This window comes from Cervus canadensis, chromosome 27 (assembly GCF_019320065.1).
Source record: "Cervus canadensis isolate Bull #8, Minnesota chromosome 27, ASM1932006v1, whole genome shotgun sequence".
NCBI lineage: Eukaryota > Metazoa > Chordata > Mammalia > Artiodactyla > Cervidae > Cervus > Cervus canadensis.
Window position 1 is genome coordinate 9,168,756 of NC_057412.1, and position 22,751 is coordinate 9,191,506.

General features: G+C 40.6%; 1 protein-coding gene across 7 annotated transcripts in view; it reads left to right on the plus strand.

The window, feature by feature from the left end:
- The window catches only part of LOC122428625 (amyloid beta precursor protein), a 287,533-nt gene that overhangs the window by 82,367 nt on the left and 182,415 nt on the right, over positions 1-22,751 (plus strand). For all 7 annotated transcript variants that reach the window (XM_043448647.1, XM_043448648.1, XM_043448649.1 and 4 more), the window contains exon 3: positions 5,965-6,094. In XM_043448647.1, the coding sequence (XP_043304582.1) occupies positions 5,965-6,094 (130 nt within the window). The remainder of the gene's footprint in view (positions 1-5,964; positions 6,095-22,751) is intronic.

Below are 22,751 nucleotides of genomic sequence, written 5' to 3' on the forward strand. Positions count from 1 at the left end.
CAGAATGCTTGTCATGAATTATTTGTCTCATGACATAAAAATGCTTCTTTGTCTCTGGTCATATACTGGCGCTGTTTAATAAAAAATAAGATACAGTCCAACTCTTTGCAACCTCATGGACTGTAGCCCACCAGGCTTCTCTGTCCATGGAGTTCTCCAGGCAAAATTACTGGAGTAGGTAGCCATTCCCGTCTTCAGGGGATCTTCCTGATGCAGGAATAGAAACCGTGTCTCCTGCATTGCAGGCAGATTCTTTACCAGCTAAGCCACCAGGGAAGATGTAGTATTTCAAATTTTTGTCAGAAACCTCAGTGTGGTTTTTATTGTGTTTTTTTTGTTAGGTTTTTCTTTCTGACTTGGAAGTTCCTTGTGCCTGTGGTAATCACTGTGACTAACTGGGACTAGATGTGCTTCAGAAGAAATTACGTGTCTTTAAAGTTTGGTGTGCCTCCCCCCTCTTAAATAAACTTCCTGAATTGAGAACAGCAATTTTTTATTCTCTTGGGCAAATTCGAATTGATAGCTCCTTGTCTCAGGATAAAAGTGGCTGCTGGGGTGGAAGCTGCCACTTACCTTTTCATTGTTAAGCAGTAGGCAAACCATGCATGGGATTCATGTGGTTTCCTAATCTCCTCTAACTGTTAACAATCACTGATGTCCTCGTCCTAGAGAAAGAAGGTGAAGCACAGGAAATAACACATACGCCCTGGATTTTAGGATGGGAACTGGAAGGAAATTCTGTGTTTAGCTGATCACTTTGTAAAGCTCTGGTGACGGTCAGGGAAGAGGCCCTGTCTTCTCTGATCGTTTTGTTGTTATTGTTTAGTCCATCCGTTGTATCCAGCTCTTTGTGACCCCATGGACTGCAGCTCCCCAGGCTTCCCTGTCCTTCACCATCTCCTGGAACCTGCTCAAACTCATGTCCACTGAGTCGGTGATGCCCTCCAACCGTCTCATCCTCTGTCACCCCCTTCTCCTCCTGCCCTCAATCTTTCCCAGCATCAGGGTCTCTTCTGATGAGTCTGCTCTTCATATCAGGTGAAGGTTTGGAGCTTTGGCTTCAGCATCAAACTTTCCAATGAATATTCAGGATTGATTTCCTTTAGGATTGACTGGTTTGATCTCTTTGCTGTCCCGAGGACTCTCAAGCATCTCCTTCAGTACCACAGTTGGAAAGCATCAATTCTTCAGCACTCTTTGATCTTAATTGGTCCATGTGCAATTCTATCTGCTAGAAAATTACCCACCAAATAAGTTACTGCTTTTTGTACCAGTTATTACCTTAGGACACTGAAAATGGCAATGTGAACCAGGCGTATACATATATATATATTTTTTTTTCTTATCAGTATGTTCCCTACAGATAGTTTTTTGGTTTTGAATTAAAACGAAGAAAATATGACTTGACTCTGCCTCCTGCAGGCACAGTCCTCCTTGGCAGAAAGCGAAGGCTCCTGAGAAAAGCCTCAGCAGGGTAGTATTTCTGTGAAGTGGCAGCTGGAACCCCTTTAGAAAAACGCAGTAACTCACACTTTACTGCACCCAGTGTTGGGTCCCTCAGGGCGAGCTCTCTGGTGTCACAGAGTTTATGACTCATGAGTGCTGTACTTTTGTGATGTAATAAACAAGGCGAGGTGGTGGGAGAATTATATTCCTTCCCCAAAAGCCACTTCACCTTTTATTCTGCTGGAGACAAAAAGCCATGGGGATGTTAAATTTTAGTGGCATTTTCAAGTTGAACAATGTCTGTGACGGAAATGCATGCATTGAAGTGTTAAGCTACTGAAGAACAAAATAAAATCAGGGGAAGGAGCTGTTTCCAGGTAGAGCTAAGTTGCTGGCAAGGGTTTTGGAAGAATGTTTCTCAGTACCCATCCAGGATCTGATTTACATATCCTTCTCTCTGTGTTTGCATAGCTTGTACCTCCCCGTTGAATTTGCCTCAGACTACACTGACCAGCGGCTCTGTTTTTTAGAGCAGTTTCAGATGCTGCTCTAAAAAACATTTCCCTGGTGGCTCAGCTGGTAAAGAATCCGCCTACAATGTGGGAGGCCTGGGTTTGTTCCCTGGGTTGGGAAGATCCCTGGGAGAAGAGGAAGGCTACCCCCTCCAGTATTCTGGCCTGGAGAATTGCATGGACTTCATAGTCCATGGGGTCGCAAAGAGTTGGACACAACTGAGTGACTTTTTCACTTTCACACTGACCAGTGCTCTATTTTTCAGAGCAGTTTTAGATGCTGGCAAAATGGAGAGGGAGGTGCAGAGATTTCCTCTGTACCCGCTGCCCCGACTCATGTGTAGCTTGTCCCCTTTTCTCAACATCCCCCAGCAGAATCCTATATTTTTTACACTATTTATTTACATGTATTTCTTTTTGGCTGCGCTGGGTCCTCGTTGCTGGGCTCGGATTTTCTCTAGTGCCAGGCGCAGGCTAATCTTTGTTGTGCTGCGGGGGCTTCTTGTGTCTGTGGCCTCTCTTGTTGCGGAGCCCTGGCTTTAGACATTCACACTTCAGTAGTTATGGCCCAAGGGCTTGGGCTTCCAGGATGGCTCAGCGGGTTAAGAATCTGCCTGTGATGCAGGAGACTCGGGAGACGTGAGTTCGATCCTTGGATCAGGAAGAGATCCCCTAGAGGAGGAACCTGGTGGGCTGCTGTCTGTGGGATCACAAAGAGTCAGACACGATTTAGCACAGCACACAACAATAACGGGCTAAGTTGCCCCGAGGCACATGGGACCTTAAGTCCCCAACTGGGGATCAAACCCATGTACGCTGCATTGGCAAGTGGAGTCTCAGCCACTGGGCCACCAGGGAAGTCCCCAGAATAGTACACTCATTACAATTGATGAACCTCCATGGACACATCCGTATCATCCGAAGTCCATAGTTTACCATAGGGTCCACTCTTGATGTTGTGCATTCTATGAGTTTGGACAAATGTGTAATGACATGCATTCACCACTACAGTATCAAGTATCATACAGAATAGTTTCACTGTCCCCCAAATCCTTTATGTTCTTCTGTTCATCCCTCCCTCCCCCAATCCCTAGTAATCACTGATCTTGTTACTGTCACCCTGGTTTTGCCTTTTCCAGGACGTCACACAGCTAGACTCACACATGCATTTTCACACTGGCTTCTTTCACCTAATAGGCAACTAAGATTCCTCTCTGTCTTCTCATGGCTTTATACCTCCTTTCTTTTTCCTGCTGGCTAAAGCAGGAAAATCCATTGTCTGGATGGACCACAGTTCTCATTCGTTTTCAGTGCCTTAATTTTTTAACAGACTTGACCTCAGGTTTGGGATAGGATAAGGCAAGCGAGGCACTCAGGAATTAAGATAAGTCATATTTTCATGCACTATTTAAAGGTCAAAGATTAATGCCCCAAACTCCACAGCGAACAAAAGATCAACATTTTAAAGACAGGAAGTTCCCTCTGAACGTCACTGACAATCATTAGCAAAATTCCTTCTATCCATAACCCACACTATGGACAGTACCTTCGTGCTCTGAAACCTGCTTCTTCCCCAAAGTCACTGCTTCCCTCAGAGCCTTCTCAGGTCATTCTTTCCTTGCAGCCCTCCCAGCATTGACATAGGGATATCTTTCTTCTCCTGCATTTTCACTTCCAAACCATACTTTCCTTCTCCTCGCTAAAAAACATCCCCCACCCAACCTGTGGATGAACTAGTTCCCACCTCTCCTCCACCTGTTGGAGGCATCCAAAGGGCTCTTTCTGCCTCAGGGGCATCCCACTCAGTCTTCAGAGATTTTAGGCCCTCACTCTCTGTCATTCAGCCAACTGCATCTTTCCTCATTCTTAGCTGATTTTGCTATCAACCTCGATGCTCCAAGATTCCAGTTTCTCTGTTCCTTGATTTTCATTCCTCCAGCGATCTTGCTTTCATCATTCTTCAGCCCTTCCCTCTGAAATTCCTATTATAGTCCTTACAGATACCAATGACTGTACCTCCTACAGAATCTTAATTTCAACTCTCTGACTGTCCAACTACTGTCCAACTTCTATCCACCCCGCTTTTATTTATTTTTTTTTTGGTACCTTTAGGACAGAATTCTGTAACCCACAGCAGGACTCATTGATATTACAGCCCTTTTAAATATATGTGTGTATATATATACATATCTAATTTATTTATTTTATTTGGCTCTGACAGGTCTTAGTTGCTGCATGCGAGCTCTTTCATCTTAACTGGGGGGACTGACCAGGGATTGAAGCCAGTCCCCCTACATTGGGAACATGGAGTCTTAGCCACTGAACCACCAAGGAAGTCCTAATACTGCAATCTTTGAACTGTGTATCCCACTCTTCCTACATCCCCACTTTAGATTTTATTATAACCCATCATTATAACCATTTCCTTGCTTCTGTCCTCTGTTCTCTATTTTCTCTCTTCATTGTATTTAACTGGCAAAACAGCAACCCTGGTGAAATGCAAGACTTATACAAGGGCAAGACCATTTTAGAAACTAATTTTTTATGTTTCTATTTTTCCTTCAAATCTCTTCTCATTATTATTAATAAACAGAAGTGATCTGATATTTTCCTAAACCCATTTTAGTTTATCAAGTTTTACATTTCTTTCCAAGTGCTCAGTAAACACCATGATTTATTGAGAACAATAATCAGAGTGAAGAGCTGTAGTTAGTTATCAAGGGAAGAGATTCATAAATGCAGTTCTTTATCTAAACGACACTCATGATAACTGTTTGATAAATTATTCTTATGTAAATTACTTTGAACAAAGAGAGGAATTTTTACAGGGAGAGCTTGCTGTGTGTCATCCTGTGTGTGAAATGTTTGCCTAGTTGACTAAGACAGGGTTGGGTTGAATTTCAGTCATGGTAATATTCTCAGGTGTATTTACCGTAACATTATTTAGGGGGGATCTCCCTGGTGGTCCAGTGGCTAAGACTCCACCCTCCCAGTGCAGGGGTCTGGGGTTTGATCCCTGGTCAGGAAACTAGTTTTCATATGCTGCAACTAAGACCTGGTACAGTCAAATAAATAAATGAAAGTATTTTTAAAAATTATTTTGGGCCTTACAGACTATCTTCTCACCCATTTACTTTGCATTGAAATGACCCCATATTTTAAGAGGACCCCCCTCCATGGACTGCAGTCCATAGGGCCACATCGAGCCGGACTGAGTGACTTAGCACGCTCGCACCGCCTCCTTTTCTATTTTACCTGCCCTAGAAAATATGTTTCAACAGAGAAGTCTGGCAGGCTACAGTCCATGGGGTCATACGAGTCGGACACGGCTTAGCAACTAAACCACAAAACCACTAGAAAATAGGTTAAAGGACTTCCCTGGTTGTCCAGTGGTTAAGACTATGCACTCCTAATGCAGAGGTCCCGGGTTTGAATCCTGATCAGGGAACTAGATCCCACGTGCTGCAGCTAAGACCCAGCACAGCCAAATAAATTTTAAAAAGAAAAAAAAAAAATGTTAAGCTGGAATGGGTGCTTATAAAGTAGGAGTACTTGTAAATTAAAAGTTAGATTGCATCATGTTTTGAGTGAACGATCATTTACTTTACCCTGAATTCCCCAAAATGTTAGTTGCTCTATCCTGTCCAACTCTCTGTGACCCCATGGACTGCAGGCGACCAGGCTCCTCTGTCCATGGAATTCTCCAGGCAAGAATACTGGAGTGGGTTGCCATTCCCTTCTCCAGGGGATCTTCCCAGTCCAGGGATCGAACCCAGGTCTCCCGCATTGCAGGAAGATTTTTTTTTACCATCGGAGCCACCAAGGAAGCCCAAGCTTGACTACCGAATACATAGAGCCGGCCTGTATGTATATAGGCTGTGTATATATACACACCAAATACGTAGAGCCAGCCTGTACACCATAGGATAACAATAGTGTCTCATCAGGTGCCTGTGTGCCAGCCCTGCTCTGGGTAACCATGTCCCCTCTCTCTGTGCCCTCCCAGGTCTACCCTGAACTGCAGATCACCAACGTGGTGGAAGCCAACCAACCAGTGACCATCCAGAACTGGTGCAAGAGGGGCCGGAAGCAGTGCAAGACCCACGCGCACATGGTCATTCCCTACCGCTGCCTGGGTGAGCTGGCTGGCCTTGGAGCTGGTGTTGATGGGCGCTGGGCTTTGGGCATAAATGGGAAGGATGCTCCAATTATTAGATCAGATGTGCAGGCTCTTCCTTCAGCATGTTGCCACTCTGTATTGGACTTTATTTTGGACTCTTATTAAAGTATCCTGTGTCCTAATTTCCAGGCTTCCAGCCTCAGAATGAATTTACCTAGTGTGTTTATTTTAATTAAAAATCATAGACCTCTTCTACAACTGCTGAATGAAAATGTGTGGTGGTGGGGCCCAGGAATCTTAGTTTCACCGATTTCTGCAGGTGATTCTCCTGTATCCGAATTGTCTACAATTAGTAGAATTCAGACCTTGTATGTTTCTTGACATAGACTTCATAGAAGAGAGTGCCTAGTGTGCATTTTGCTAATTCTTAAAAAGCGCTTTCTACAACAGCCCACTACTCTTCCTGTTTGATGGGGTTGAGCAACTTTTGTTATTCTGCTTACATCAAACTGGAGGAAGCAGTTTGATCACTCAGATTTAAATGTGGGCTTTCACTTTTTACTGACTTACTTTAAACTGTTGTTTAAAAACTGAGTTGCTTTATGTGGTATCGTGTTTTTTCCTCTGGAAACACTGTCATACTCCACATTTAATCTGTCTTGGTTATTAGTTTCTTCCTGCGTGATTTTTTTTTTTAATGTAGCTAGGCAGTGGGGAAATCAGCAGCCTTTGATCTGATAGCCAGCATCTCTATGTTTTCCAGGAGTATATGCATTGGCAAGGCGGTTGTAAATAAGGACATAGGGATTTATCTGAGAGCGATGTGGACAAGTGTTGATACACATTCCAATAATGTCTTGTAAAAACTAAAAAGGGTCTTTAAGAAAAAGTCCCCAACAGCAAACTTAGAAATTGAGAATGACCAAGATTCTGTGATACTTGGGTCAAACGTGAACACTGTAAGAACCTACTGATTCCTGTAGATGCCTGCACACACTCTGAGACATTAACAGGAAACTGGGCTAATCTCCAGTGAATGAAGGTTTCATCTGGTGGATTTATGATAAAGAAAATATGCAAAACCAGATTCTTAAACATTTGGCAGTTGAAGAGTTTCCTTGTTCCTCATTGCAGAAGACAATACTTGTGATGTGTTTAGCCACTTTCCCAGGCCTACTATAGTATCTGGTGTTAAATTAGCACATCAACAACACCTCTTCTTGACTACTCATGGGACTAGATGATCATTATATACTTCTAGTAGGTGCCTGGCCTGTATGAATCTTTTATCATGTTTTCTCATTTTATGAATCCCTGGTATTTTTCTACTGAACCCAAAATTAGACCTTAACATGACCGCGACAAGTGGAACATACGATGCCTCCAACTTTTTTATTGAGGTTAGATTAGAATTAAGGATTGTAGGTACTCCCTCACTCCTAGGTGATGGCAAATTTTCCATAAGTCTTTTTTTTTCCCCCTAATTTTTCAAATTGAACGAAATATTCTTTAAATTCTGTAGTAGCAGTGTTAGTTGCTCAGTTGTGTTCAGCTCTGCAACCCCACAAACTATTAACTCACCAGGCTCCTCAATCCATGTTATTCTCCAGGCAAGAATACTGGAGTCTTGGTATAGAATACTGCCATTCCTTTCTCCAGGGAATCTTCCTGACCCAGGGATTGAACCCAGCTCTCCCACATGGCGGGCAGATTCTTTGCCAGCTGAGCCACCAGGGAAATTCTGCAGTGCTTTACAATTTTCAGAAGTTTCACTGTCATGATTTCATATAGTCCTGTAACAACCTGTTTTTTTCCCCGCCCCTATAGTGTCCCTCCCTTCTCCCTCTACCCACTGGTAGCCACTAGTTTGTTCTCTTTATCTGTGAGTCCACTTCACTTTTGTTTTATTCATGGGTTTCTTGTATCTTTTAGGTTCCACATATAACTGGTATCATATAGTATTTGTCTTGTTCTGACTTACTTCACTTAACATTGATGCCCTCCAGATCTATTCATATTGCTGCAAAACGCAAAATTTCATTCTTTAACTAAAAGTATTACAAAAAGTGTTACATATAACCCCAATGAATATGCATAGTGAGTCTTGTTTTTGGGAAAAGGAATGGAAAAACATGTGTGTGATTTATGTATTTTTTAAATTCCATTCATACTTCATGGTCCCAATACTTTGAATATTGTTTGTCCAGTTTTATTCCTTTCCTTCCTTTCCCTTTTGTTCCTTTCTTCTTTCCTTCCCTCTTTTTGCCTGCCTAGATTTAACATCCATTACACAGAGAGGTTATCAAGCATTTTGTACTTGCATAGGGCACCCATTGAAATACTTACTCTGTGACACAGGTGATGTTGGAGTTTTCAGTCTCACTTCACTGATACAAATATTGAAAGTCAGCAAGATTTAATTTCTTGCAATAACTCACACACCAGTTTAGCAGTAAAATCAGGACCAATGCCCAGGGATTTTTGATTCTCAATCCAGCATTCCTTCCAGTATCAGCAGAAAATTGTAGTAGAGCCAATAACCACCTGATTTATAAAATCAAATCATAGAGGAAAGACTATGAATTGGAGGCAATAACTAACTCTTAAAAAAATCCCACTGTAGAAATGTCTCATAAAGGCCACAGCCATGTCGCTAGAAGCTCCATGGTTTTCTTCATGTGATCAGGTTTCCACTTTATGGTAAGGATAGGCAACCTTCTTATATATGGGGCTTCTCAGGTATTGTTTGTTATTTACTCGCTAAGTCATTTCTGACTCCATGAACTGCAACACGCCAGGCTTCCCTGTCCTTCACCATTCTTAGAGTTTGCCCAAGCTCATGTCCATTGAATCAGTGATGCCATCCAATCACTTCATCCTCTGCCATCCTCTTCTCCTCTTGCCCTCAATCTTTTCCAGCATCAGGGTCTTTTCCAATGAGTTGGCTCTTCGCATCAGGTGACCTAAGTATTGGAGCTTCAGCATTAGTCTTTCCAATTTCAGGTGGCTCACTGGTGAAGACTCTGCTTGCCAGTGTGGGAGACATGGATTCAGTCCCTAAGTCAGGGAGATCCCCTGGAGGAGGAGATGGCAACCCACTCCAGTATCCTTGCCTGGAAAATCCCATGGACAGAGGAGCCTGGAGGGCTACAGTCTAGGGGGTCACAGAGTTGGATACCACTGAGCAACTGAGCACACAGGAACATTTGTGTATTACTTCCTGCTTGAATAAAGAATTACTGTTTAGCATTACCATAAGTACCATCTAAAATTGCTGGCTGTATCCAAATAAATCCTTTACACAAAAGAGATTATTTTACTAAAGTTAATTCTGAGACAGATGCTACCTAGAAAGCAAAATAAGATTGTCTTTAATATTAAGCATACTAAAATTCAAAACAAAGCTAGAAGAGAGAAAAATGCCTGTCACGTTCAGCATGTAACCTTCCTGACCATCTTATCAGGGGCCGGATAAGTGCTACACTGGGTTATTTTTCTCTAAGCCATGTATTTGCCATGGGCATCCCTGCTCCACAGTGTCTTGTATCCCTTGTCTAGATGGAGAAAGTGAATTAGGTTGCTGTTGTCACTTTCTTTCCATGGAGTAGATGATTTCTCTTGGGAGTCAGCTGGCTTTCTCATTTCACGCTTTGCTTTTAGTTATGCCTCAGGCACCAGACGGTAAGATCTGTCTTAGTCATTTGAACATTTTATTAATTATCTCATACAGGATTCAAGCACATCATTATTTTTCAAAGCGAATATTTCCTTTGCAAAATGTTTGACTCCTTTCCATTTGGATTACTACTTTTCCTGGTGTCATAGATCCATGATTGAAATTGATGTTTTTCTGCATTTGCCACTGTCCAGGAAAGGCTAATAATTCAATTATAAGCAAAAAAAGATGAGTAGAAACTCTGGAATCATCTGCTGCTTTGGTTACCATTTTTATATGAAATACCAGCACTGTTTGAGTTGTATATATGTATTGTGACTCTCTCCAAGAGATAATGGGATATGAAATTTTTTAAAGTTGAGCTTATTAGAGGTTCTTCGTACAAGTAAATTATGACCTCAATAATTTACTGTTTGCTTTTATAAACAGCAGCTTAACTCATGAAAAGTATATTCTGTTTTTATTGCTTTTATTTTTTTCTATTGTTTTTAGATTGTTTCCATTTATATAAAGAGACAGGCAGATGCTGACATCCAAGAAAGTTTAAAAGTCACATGGAACTTAAATTTCACATGGTCACATTTTCACCTACTTTATTTAAAAAGTAACTTCCCTGTTGGCTCATTTGGTAAAGAGTCTGCCTGTACTACAGGAGACTCGAGTTCGATACCTGGGTCAGGAAGATCCCCTGTGGAGGGAAATCGTAACCCACTCCAATATTCTTGCCTGGGAAATCCCATGGACAGAGGAACCTAGTGGGTTACAGTCGATGGGGTCACAAGAGTCAGACACAACTTAGCAACTAAACCTACCCACCTACCTTATTTAAAAAGAGCAAAAGTGCCTTTAGATTTAGTAACACATCAGCTAGAGTGGATGTAGGATATTTTGAGTTTTTAATTTCTCTATGTATTTGGAATCAGTACTATCATATCAGATCTGATGGTCTGGAAACACTTACTTTTCTGTGCCAACCAGTAAACAGCTGCTTCCTAGTTACATCTGCATAATTTCATCTTGGAAATTGTTGACTTGCTGTTTTAACGTAAATTTAATATGCTGGACCATAGTCTTTCCAGCTTTTAACCTCAAGCTGTGTCTTTCCTCATAGACTTATCCCGGTGTGACTGAGTTGAAGTGATTATGATAGGGAATCAAGAAAGAAATGGACTTCCATCAAAGTTCTCTTCGCACTCTGGGAACATCTTTTTTAAGTGGTTTGCTGCTTACATCACTTTCTACCTACAACAGAGAAAGGAAACTGAATTTCCTTTTTGTGTTTACAACTCAATTCTCATCATGTTATTTCCCAAAACAACACATTTGAGATCTTTTCTGATTTTGTTTACTGTTTTGTCTAGCAAATAACTTTTCAAAGGACTATAGTGGAAAATATAGCTTGTATATGACAATTGTACAAGATTTGGGGGGATTTAGGGCACCATGTTTAGCTTTATACCATACGAATAACTGTAACCAAAAGGAGAATATGTCAGAAACACTCTTAGAGTGGTACAGACAAGTATTGTTATACTTCCTAGGACAGGAAAGTAGCTTAAACCCAGTGTAAAAAATGGAATTCACTTAGTTAACTCAGTCTATGCCACAAAGCCATCATTTCCATTATATTTTAATTAGCTAAATACATTTTAAATTTTTTATAAATAATATGTAAAAATATATAAATAATATGTAAAATATTAAAAAATTATATTAATGCCATCACAAAGTATAGGAAATTTTTGATGAATTTCTTCTTTAGGAAAAGAACTGAGAAATGCTTTTTTGTGGACTTGAAAGAATTTTAGTTTTGATCTTGTGAATTAGGGACAGCATATCTCTATAATATCTCCGGATAGTACCCATTATAAAGTATAACTATATTTCTTAGAAAGGGGAAGGTTAATTATTTCAAGCATAGTGAAGTGAAATGTGGGGAAATAATTTCTCTGAGGTATTTTAGCACATTTTTAAAAAGTAATTTTATATTTGTATATCATGAAAGAATTGACCATAAAGCATTGAGGCATAAAGTATGTACAGAAAGAAAAAATCATGAATGTTAGAAATGTCATAAAGATGACAGTCCCTGTGAAGCCCAAGTAAAGCTGTATTTCAATTTCAGTATCAAAGGATATGATGACATGTTCAAATTTTAGTACTCAGCACAACAAGCTCTCAATGTAGAGTCTAGAAATAAATTCTGTTATCTTTTTTTTTTTGACCTATTTAAATAAGCTTTTATTTATTTATTTTTTTTAATTAATTTATTTATTTTTTCAGTGGGTTTTGTCATACATTGACATGAATCAGCACCCTAGTCACAAGCAGCTTCATTACACTTTCCCTCTCTGCTATATCCCTTGATAAGTTTCAGCTCTTGCTGGTGGTGCAATGGGTCCTTTTTTTTTTTATCCCCTCATCAGTGAGTCTCAGGCTTTAGCTGTGAAACCTGATGGTGAAGAGAAGTCCCAAGGCAACAGGTGTGCGGCAGTCTGGAGAGAGGCCAGTCCAGATTGGAGGAGAATGGGGCGCATCCCAGGAGGGCGTGCTCCAGGGCAAAAATAGCACTGAGGGGCCTGCCTGTACTTGAGTGGTTGTGGAGTTCTGTTACAGAGTTCAGGGAAGATGCAGTACTGAGGGGTGCAGAGAAAATGAGGCAAACAGAAAAACAGGGCGAGGATTAACTTTATGTAAACAAAAAGCCAAATTTAAAAGATAGCCAACAGTTGTAAGATGAAAGGAGATGCCATTCCCCGGGTCTGAGCAGTATGGAGGCAGTTACAGATGCCAGAGACGTGATAAAAGTATACTGGGAGGAACGTGGGAAGGGGAGGGATGGACTCACCTTCACATACGGAAGACTGGAAGTGGGAGAAGCAAAGAAAATACTATTGGATGCTGTTAACTCCGTACTATTTAAGTACAGAGTTCAGCAATAAACTCTGTAGCGACACAGCTAAATGACTTTTATTACCTCTTTTTGCTACAGAGAAATTTATCAAGGTGGCCTGTGGCAGGAAGAAGTTGAGTTTAGGCTTGCAGGCGCTATTGTCAATCTAGAAATCTTCTTTTAAGATTAGAAGTTGTGAGTGAAACTAGTGTTAGAGGTGTCCTTATTTAGCTTACTTTGAGTTGGGTAGAGTTAAACGGTGATTTCACAGAGCCGAGCTTGTTGCATATCGTGTACCAACTATAGAAGATGTTTGCTTCTCTTGGGTGAAACTTAAGACTCTTTCTCTATAAAATTACCTTTATATATGTGTACCTATTTTATACAATTTAGGGCAGAATTCCACTGTGTTAGATGTTGTAGAGGTTTGTAGTTGTGATTGTTTTTACTCTGGAAACATGCTGGTCGTCTCTGCTGATTTCACGACAGGTGTTTGTTCAAGGACCCAAGCACAGCATCATCAGAACTCCACCCCTCTTCCCCAGAAGTTTTCTCCTAAACACAATTGTGTTGAAATTTCTAATTGCAGTTAATGATTTGCTTTATTACCAGGTGGTAACAACTTTTTCTGTATGAGGAGGGATTGCTGTGAAAATAGGATGTAAAACTGGAGTGTACAATGGAGGTTTCTGGAAAGAGAGGCTATGGATCCTAAGGCATAATGTGTTCTGGGGACCATAATTTGTGTTGGTAGTATTGGTACATATTGTTGGCAAGTTAGAATAGAACTAAGATCGTTGACTATTTAAGTTTGAAATAGTATTTGTTGTTGTTCAGTCACTAAATCATGGCTTCCCGTCTCTGTCTCCTGGAGTTTGCTCAGATTCATGTCTGTTGAGTCAGTGATGCCATCCAACCATCTCATCCTCTGTTGCCCTCTTCTTCTCTTGCCCTCAGTCTTTCTCAGCATCAGGGTCATTTCCAAAGTGTCAGCTCTTGACATCAAGTGGCCAAAGTATTGGAACTTCAGCTTCGGCATCAGTCCCTCCAATGAACACCCAGGACTGATCTCCTTTAGGATGGACTGGTTGGATCGCCTTGCAGTCCAAGGGCCTCTCAAGAGTCTTCTCCAAAACCACAGTTCAAAAACATCAATTCTTCAGTGCTCAGCCTTCTTTATGGTCCAGATCTCACATCTGTGCATGACTACTAGAAAAATTCATAGCTTTGACTATGTGGATGGACCTTTGTCGGCAAAGTGATGTCTCTGCTTTTTAATACACTGTCTAGGTTTGTCGTAGCTTTTCTTCCAAGGAGCAAGCGTCTTTTAATTTCGTGTCTGTAGTCACTGTCCCCAGTGATTTTGGAGCCCAAGAAAATAAAACCTGTCACTGTTCCTACTTTTTCCCCATCTATTTGCCATGAAGTGGTGGGACTGGATGCCATGATCTTTGTTCGTTGAATGTTGGAATAGTATAGAAATCACATTTTTATTCACAAAGACATTGAATTCATTTGATTGTTTCTTTTATGTGGTGCCTGGAAAAATATCTGAACAGTCAATGTGGTTTTAAGCCTTTAATTATGTCAGTTCTTTAAATAGATGGTACAGTTAGATTAGAGGAAAAACTCCTTATACTCTGGAGTAATGTTTTCATAAATTCTAGTAACATTCATTTAGTGCCTCAACGTCTTTTGAATTTAAATAGCAAATCCATAAGAAAGTAATAGGTTGGAGAAAGTTTTAAATTAGTGGATTTGAGGGCCTTTTGAGGGAAAAGAATAATTTTAGAGCAATGTTTAGAATAAACAATATGTGGTGCTGAAGACTAAGAAGGCTTTCCTGCAGTGCTTGTAACTTTGAAAATAATTGTTTTTAAGCAGAAAAGTTAGCTCTCTGAAAACTGAAATTTTTGTTTCATTCACTGAAACATAATTCCAGAGTTTTAAGTATGTCGTGGTACATTGAATAAGTGCATATTCAATGAATGAATTGAGGAGTTAGCTGAATATTTTTAAAGGAAGGAAAACTTAAAGAAGGAATAGCCTAATCACCAGGAAGACCAAGGTTATAAAACCACAATTTCACATGCCTAAATGAATCTACAAGATTACAGAAATAAATATTGATCAATAGAGGAAGAACAGGTTTTATTTAACAACCAAGAAGTAACATAAGAATCTCAGAAAAGGTAGAAACTAAGGTTTTTTTGGGTTGTTTTTTTTTTTTTTCTGAACCTGAATTAGAGAACATTAAACTCTTGTTTCTGAGGAACAGGGTCTAACCTAGACATATCTAGTTTAAAGACAGTATAAAAATTAATAAAAGAAAGGCTCTTTTAAGATAGAATCAGATCCCTCCCTCACCTTGACCCTCCATTGTGGTTTTAATTAGTGTTTTCCTGATGATTTATAACTTTGAATAGTTTTTATAAGCGTACTCGCCCATTTGGATATCCTCTTTTGTTAAAAGCCTGCATAAGCTTTTCACTCATTTGTTTAAAAAAGTTTGTTGTTTTTCTCCTTAATTTGTAGGATTTATTAGATAGGAATTCTTCTATGGAAACATGCATGGCAAATATTTTCTCCTTTTTGGGGGATTTGCTTTTTGAATCTCTTAAAAGTATCTTTTACTTAAAAAATCAAAATTTCTTTTCAAATCTCAGTAAAATAAAATAAAATGGAGTCAGGGGACTTCTTTGGTGGTTCAGTACTTGAGACTCCAAACTTCCACTGCAGGAGGTGCAGATTCGATCCCTGGTCAGGGGACTAAGATCTACCACATGCTGTGCAACTCGTCCATAAAATAAAAAAAAATTTTTAATTAAATTTTAAAAAGTAAAATGGAGTCAGGCATCCCTGAAGTGGGAGCTCTCATGCACACACCACCTGTCACAGCTTTACATTTCTGAGCAGGAATGTCTCTGATACTACACCAGGAGGAAGAAAGATTTTCTACTGGCCCAACAACAGGCGTAGCCAATGGAGGACTCTGCAACTCGGCCAATGAGAAGGCATCCCCCGCCCTGAAAGCTCCATTTTCCTTCAGTGGTCTTTTGTTTAGATCAGCCACTCCTAACTTCCTTCTTTTCCTGTATAAAGTAACCTTCCTCTCCTTCATTTGCCAGGCTAGCCTGATTTTTGCTATAGCTTAATTATCCCAAATTGCAATTCCTCTGCTATTTCTGAATAAACTCATTTTGCTGGTAAAATAACTGGCTGTTATATTTTAAAGGTTGACACCCATATTATCAGAGGCATCTGAATTCAGAAATAAGAGATTCTTTGGGGACAGTGTCCTTATCTTTAGCTTTTAATTCTTATAATAAAGGATTATTTGAACAGAAACCCACTTCTAAGTATCATTTATAATGGTAATGAAATGTAAAAGCTTATTTCAGATTTTTAGTTAGGATAATCTGTATGTAAACTAATCATTAATTCCTATCATAATTGAAATGCCTTTTTTAAGTGATGAGGTGAATATGGTACTGAGTAGGTGTTTGATGTATAGATATTAATTACTCCCCTTATAGAGGTTTAAATATTCTCGTGACACTAAAATTTCAACCTTCTTACTGATTTATTAATTAGGGGTACATGTATTTTCAAAAATCTTACCCAGCTGGAATTCCCCTAAATCTTCCCCTTCAGTCTTAACTACTTTGGCAGAATATGGTCCACCCTTGTTTCGGGTTTGAGGAATCTTTTTGGCTGTCACTGAAGATCCTCTTCTTTATTGTATGATAGCTTCATCAGCTCTAGGTTGCTAGATTTCTATGAGTGCATCGTGTGACTCTTTCCTCTGGCTTTACTGAAAGTAGAATTACTTGTTATTCATTGCTTATGATACTCTGCATTCTCTAAGCATATTTAATACATAGTCTCAATGTGCAGTCTGCCAAGAAGTTATCCTGTATTTTACCATTTAAATAACTTTAGCTGATTTTTCTTTTTCTATTCTTGGTTCTCATTGCAAATTTTCAGTCCAAATTCTCAACTGAAGCATGGTAGTAGCGCACATAGCAGCTTCCCAGGTGGCTTCACCTGGCAATGCAAAAGACGCAGGAGACGCGGGTTCGATTCCCGGGTCAGGAAGATCCCTTGGAGAAAGAAATGGGAACTCTCTCCAATTTTGTTGCCTGGAGAATCCTGTAGACAGAGGAGCCTGGCGGGCTACAGTCTATGGCGTTGCAAAGAGTCAGACACAGCTGAGGGCAAACAACACCAGTGCACAAATTATCTTCAGTAGCCTCTTTAACTTCATTGTATCTGATCTTTAGCTTCATTATGACCTTTGGTCAGTAGGCCCTTTATTTCATTTGCTATATCAGCAATTTTTAGCCTTCTCATATTTTCCTGTCCGTCAGAGACCCCTGGGTCCCCATGTCAGTAACGTAATCCCGGGTCTTTGACATCCACCCTTGCTCTGCCCATTGACAGCTGTACTTCTTAATATGCCAGTCAGTCATTCCTATTTTATCTTTGCAGCGTCCACCTTCCTCCAGTCAGCTGTTGTCAAGCATCCATCCCTTCACCTCCGGTGAATGAGGTCTTGGCTCAGACATTTTTTTGTCCTTCTCAGTGTCTCAGCAGTATCTAACCCTGTTGATCACTGCCTCTTCCCACACCATTATTTTGCTCTAGCCTTTGTCAATCTCTGCTGACTCCCATTCTTCCTCTGGCTCATTTTTTCTGCAGTCTTCTCAATACTGATGTTTATATGAGTCCTCCTGGGTTGTTCATTTTCTCACAGTATACTTACTAGGAAACCTCATCAGTGCATTGGTTTCCCAAAGGCCTGGCTTAATGAATCCTGAGTTATTAAATCCAGGCCAGGCCTCCAAGTACCTACTGGTCATCAGACTTGCTATGACTCCCAGAATCTTGGTAATTAGCTTTGTCCCTTCAGGGCAAGAGCATGCAGTATATTGCTAATACTGTGCAGAGTATTGGCTTTTAGTTTTCATGGACATTTCCTCTAAGATGTATATGAGATTTCCTTATCAGTAAATGATGGATTTGGGCATCTTAAACACAGAACACATAAGCATGGGATATGCATCTTTTATTTTTCTCTGTTGGTTTGTTGTATCATTTATTTAGTGGATAAAAATCTGTTTGAGGCAAAAGATAAGACTGTTTTCTGCTTTTCTTAATGGCTCCTGGACTCTTGATTTCATGCAAAGGAATTAATTGAATTTGAATGAGTTTAATGTAGAAACATAGCTGTTTATGCAAAAGTACCCCCTCATCCTGGGCTATCACCATCATCAAGGGCTTTTGTTGTTTTGTTTTTCTTGGCTTTTCTGCAGGTTAATGACAACTTCTATGTAAGAATAAGATGAATCAAACTTACATCTCTAGGAAATACTTATGTAGTCATTTCTTACACCTTTTAAAGAAATAAAGATACGCAGTAAAGCAAATTCTCTCTTAAGATTTGACTTCACAAAACATTTTTCAATATTTTAACTTAAACATAAATTTCTTATAAAATATATTTTTTGTACAGTTGTGATATCAATGTTGGAATTACCATATTATGCTGTGAGGAGATCTTCCATTTGTACTAAGATTTTATAACTGGGAAGAAGAAAATTATATCATCTAGAAGCAAAGCATGAAAAACAGTCCTAATGTAGTACTATGTTAATTAGCCAACTGCCTGAATGATTCAAAAATGGTAGGATAGTCTAATCAAGTGCTCAGAATTCCAAGAAAACACATATAAGAAGTGGGCAGCAGAGGATGAGCTGGTTAGATAGCATCACTGACTTCATGGACATAAATTTGAGCAAACTCCAGGAGAAGGAAATGGCAACCCACTCCACTGTTCATGGCTGGAAAATTCCATGGACAGAGGAGCCTGGAAGGCTACAGTCCATGGAGTCACAAGGGCCAGACTCGAATGAGCGACTAACCCCCTACCACCACTGGGAGATAGTGAAGGACAAGGAAGACTGGCGTGCTGCAGTCTGTGGGACCCCAAAGAGTCAGACATGTCTTAGCAACTGAAAAGCAACAACAAAGAGTGGATCGTTCATTTGCATATGAGAACTGTTACTAAGATATCTTTTGTACTGACTTGGTGTACCGTTGACTTTTCTGTACATCAGCCCCGTCTTCCCAAAGAGATGACCTTCTGTATATAGATTTTAAATTAGGTATTTTCTAGACTGAGCATGCAGGCAAGGCTTTGTATAAATAGCCAACTCCTTTGTTAGGGAAATTTCAAAGCTAAGGCTTTGAAATATCCACACAGTTTGAACATCAATCAAAAATGAAACATCTAGAAATATCATGTAATAGTGTGAATGGGAAGGGTGTCAAGCCAAGAGGGGGAACCGACCTTACACTTCTTTTGACTAGGAGAAAGGCAGACATGCCTACCTGCCTTGTGGAAAGGTTACCTTGAGTACACACATTAGACTGTTAAGTGGGTCACCTGGAGCTTTATATAATGTAAATCCAATGACCTGTTAGCCTGACTGCATTATTAGAAAGCCTGCTTTGGGCCAGAAAATAGCAAATCACTTATACATTTCTTAGATGATTCCGATAACCAACTCTTCTTACCAAAAATCAAGTCTTCCGTCAGCATTTTCCCAAAACCACAACATTTCCAGGTTAAAACAACTGAGACCTTAAGTATAATTTTCCTTTGATCTACTTTTTAATCATCTTTACAATTTTGAATGAAAGACAGAAGCTGTAGTGTTTGGAATGAGAGATACCCTGAAATTACTGCTGTATTTGAAAGCCTTAATCATATATAATTTCCTCATTTATAAATGTTAAATCTCAAATGAGAGATTTGCCTTCTTCAAACACGTTTTGTGTGCCTTTTCTGTGCAACAAGGCCTTCCTTTGAAAAGCTTGTTCAGACTTAGTTTTGATTCAAAGCCTGAGCTTTTGCATGCCTGGAATTCTTGCTCCTCAAAATATTTGCTCCCTGGAGAGGTCAGCTGAAGATGGAGTTGTCATGTGACTATGGACCATTGACCTGGAAGATGTTTAGGTAACGGAATGAGCTTTGGCAGAGTTCCACTGCTTTCTAGTTGAGGGGAGCCAGGAAAGGATGGCAGGGCTGGCTGTGTTTGGATGGGAAGAACTTGCTTAAAAATCTTTGAAACCTGAATGCACCTTCATTTGATGCCTTTGCCTTATTGCTTAGGAGCATTTTAAACTGCAGCATCCCTAGGTGGGCTGTAGCGTGTAGTGGCGCATATTGAAGTGATCCTGCATCTAAACAAATGCATTCACCCTCTGCCTGGTGAGTAGAATCTGAATGATGCCTGTACTCTGTTAGGAACAGACGTTTTCATTACAAAATTCAGTCAAGCAGAAAAGTAGCAAAGTGAGCAGAAATTTTCGTTTATATCCATGATTGAAGTTGCAGTGATAAAATTGCTAGGTTCAAGAATAGCCTTGTCCTCATTCTGTTATATGACACGGGGGATTTGGTCAATACGGAAATAGTTTTGTGATACTTAATTATTGAGGAAGATGCTGATGAATAGTTTTTAAGTGTACATATCTTTTAACTGACCTTAGTTCCCCCCGCCCAGGGTTTTTGTAGTATCTTTAAACAGATTCCAGTACCCCCTTATTATCAAGTCCATTATTTATTTGTTAAAATATGGGCTTTATGTTCCATTACCATAGAGATCCACAGTAATTTCTTTGTCTTTACTTGTGAGCATCACCAGCTGTGGGGCTTTCAAGTGACTCAGTGGTAAAGAACCCACCTGCCAATGCAGGAGACGCGAGTTTGATCCCTGGGTCAGGAAGATCCCCTGGAGGAAGGCATGGCAACCCACTCTATTATTCTTGCCTGGAGAATCCCATGAACAGAGGAGCCTGGCAGGTTACAGTCCATGGGGTCACAAAGAGCCAGACATGACTAAGCAACTAAAAAACAACAACAAATCAGCAGATGAAACAGAACTCAGATAACTGGGGCCAAACCTAGACACCACCATCATAAGAGACTGGATTAGAGAGTGAGATCAGGATTTTCCAATTTCTCTGCTAAAAAGTTCATGATGTACCTTTCGGTGTATGTAGTAATTTGCTGCCCCAAGCCCTCTTCCTCTGAAGTCCAGAAATTCAGTTCTTTCAGTTCTCTCAGGAGCAGCGAGCCCTGGCAAACTGATCTACAGTAATGAAGCTAAGTCTTGTTTACAAATCTAAGTGGCAGTTCCTAAGTCCACAGTCGAATGGTAACTGAGGGAGAGATTCTTATTTGGCCAGATCCATCCCCAGTGAAAAGACCATGTGATTTTTGAAGGATGATTCAGGACTGGGTTATTTCTAAAACATTTTTTTATTGAAGAGTTTGATGAATCATGTATACTTTTTTTTTAAATTCTGTGAGATATTGTGTCCCTCTTCCCTAGGTCGTGATTTGAGTACAATGACAGAACTCCAGTTCTTTCTGCTATGCTTAAACAAAGCCCTGGGAATTTAGAGCAGTGTTCTCATGCCAGTGAAAGGTTGTGCTAATTCCAAATACCGCATCCTAGATACTTCCTGGCTAGCTCTTTTGTTAAATGCCGTGATATCTTTTTTTCTGCGTCATTCTCTCCTTATCTACTTCCTCTTGCCCGAATAGTTTTGCATCTTTTTAGGATATAACTTTTGTTTCTGGAAAGTTTTGAATTAGAACATCCCTGAAATACAGGGCAACATGTATTCCTCTGATTCTTAGGAGACACCCCCACTGTCTCCTAAAACTAGACATTTCAGGTCTAGGCTAGACACAAGAGAATCCAGAAGGCACTTAATATGCTCCCAAGGGGCACAGTGTGGCAGTTGGGTGTCAAGGGGTCTCCCAGATAGAAGAGGTTTGGGCTGGAACAGCCAAGTCGGGGCATCGACAACACATGGAGTGGTAGCTGGTTGTAAGCCCCGATGCTGAATAAGGTGTCAAGGGTCCTAGGACAGACCAGCAGGGAAATGGAAGGAAGCCAGTGAAACTCCTCTGCTAACCTTAGTGAGTGATGAAGAACCCAGGACATGGGGTCACGATGAGCAGATGCATAGATGGAAAGGAGAGGGGAGGGCTAGAACAATGTTTTTTATACTCAGGAAATGGTTTTACTAGAATTCTGAATTTTGGAACGTTTGTACGTGTGACATGATCTGAGATCCATCTTCAGGAATATGGATAGTTGGAGTGGAGGTACAGCCCTTGGGGATAGAGACATTAATCGGTGATAAATATTTTGGGACAAAATAGAAGCAGAGTATAATGGGAAAGGGGACCCGGGTTCTACAACCAACTTGTCAGCAGGCATCACCCTTTGGAGCTCCCTCAATATACTGAAAGTCATACGATGCACAGTCTTAGAAATTTCCCGAGCCTTCATCCGAAAGTGGTATTGGACTTCCCTGGTGGTCTGATGGTTAAGAATCCTGACTCCCAATGCAGGGGACACAAGTTCAACCCCTGGTCCAGGAAGATTCCACATGCTGTTGGGCAGCTAAGCCTGTGTGCCACAACTACTGAAGGCATCACCCTCTAGAGCCCACGAGCTGCAGCCCCTGAAGTCTGAGCGCCCTGGGGTCCGTGCTCCGAAACAGGAGAAGCCCGCACACCTCAGCTGGAGAGTAGTCCCTGCTCAATGCAACTGGAGAAACCCTGCACACAGCAGCGAAGACCCAGGGCAGCCACAAATAAATAAAGAGTTTTTAAAAAGGAAGAAAGAAAGGAGCAGAACAGGAACTGAGGAGGTGTCAGTGGTGGGAAAGAACCCGGATGAAGGTGAAGTGGTGAAGAGTAATGGTTACCCTGAGAGGTGCCTTCTCTCCCCAACCCGTGTCTCCCAGGTCAACAAAGTGGATGAAGCCACCCAGGCTAATAGGGTGTGAGAGGGTGGAGAGTCATCTCCGGACTCCAAAGCAAAGGGATCCTGGGAAAAACCGAAAGAAGGCGTGATCGTCAATGATGAGGTTGAACAAGAAGTGCACGATGAGAACTTCAAAAAGTGTGCAAAGATGAAAAAGACCGTGAAAGGCAGGAAGCTGGAAGGCCTGAGCACCTTTTCAAATGTTAAGAGAGTCTCTTAGTTGAGGAAAAAGTGCTCCCTTGAGCGTTGT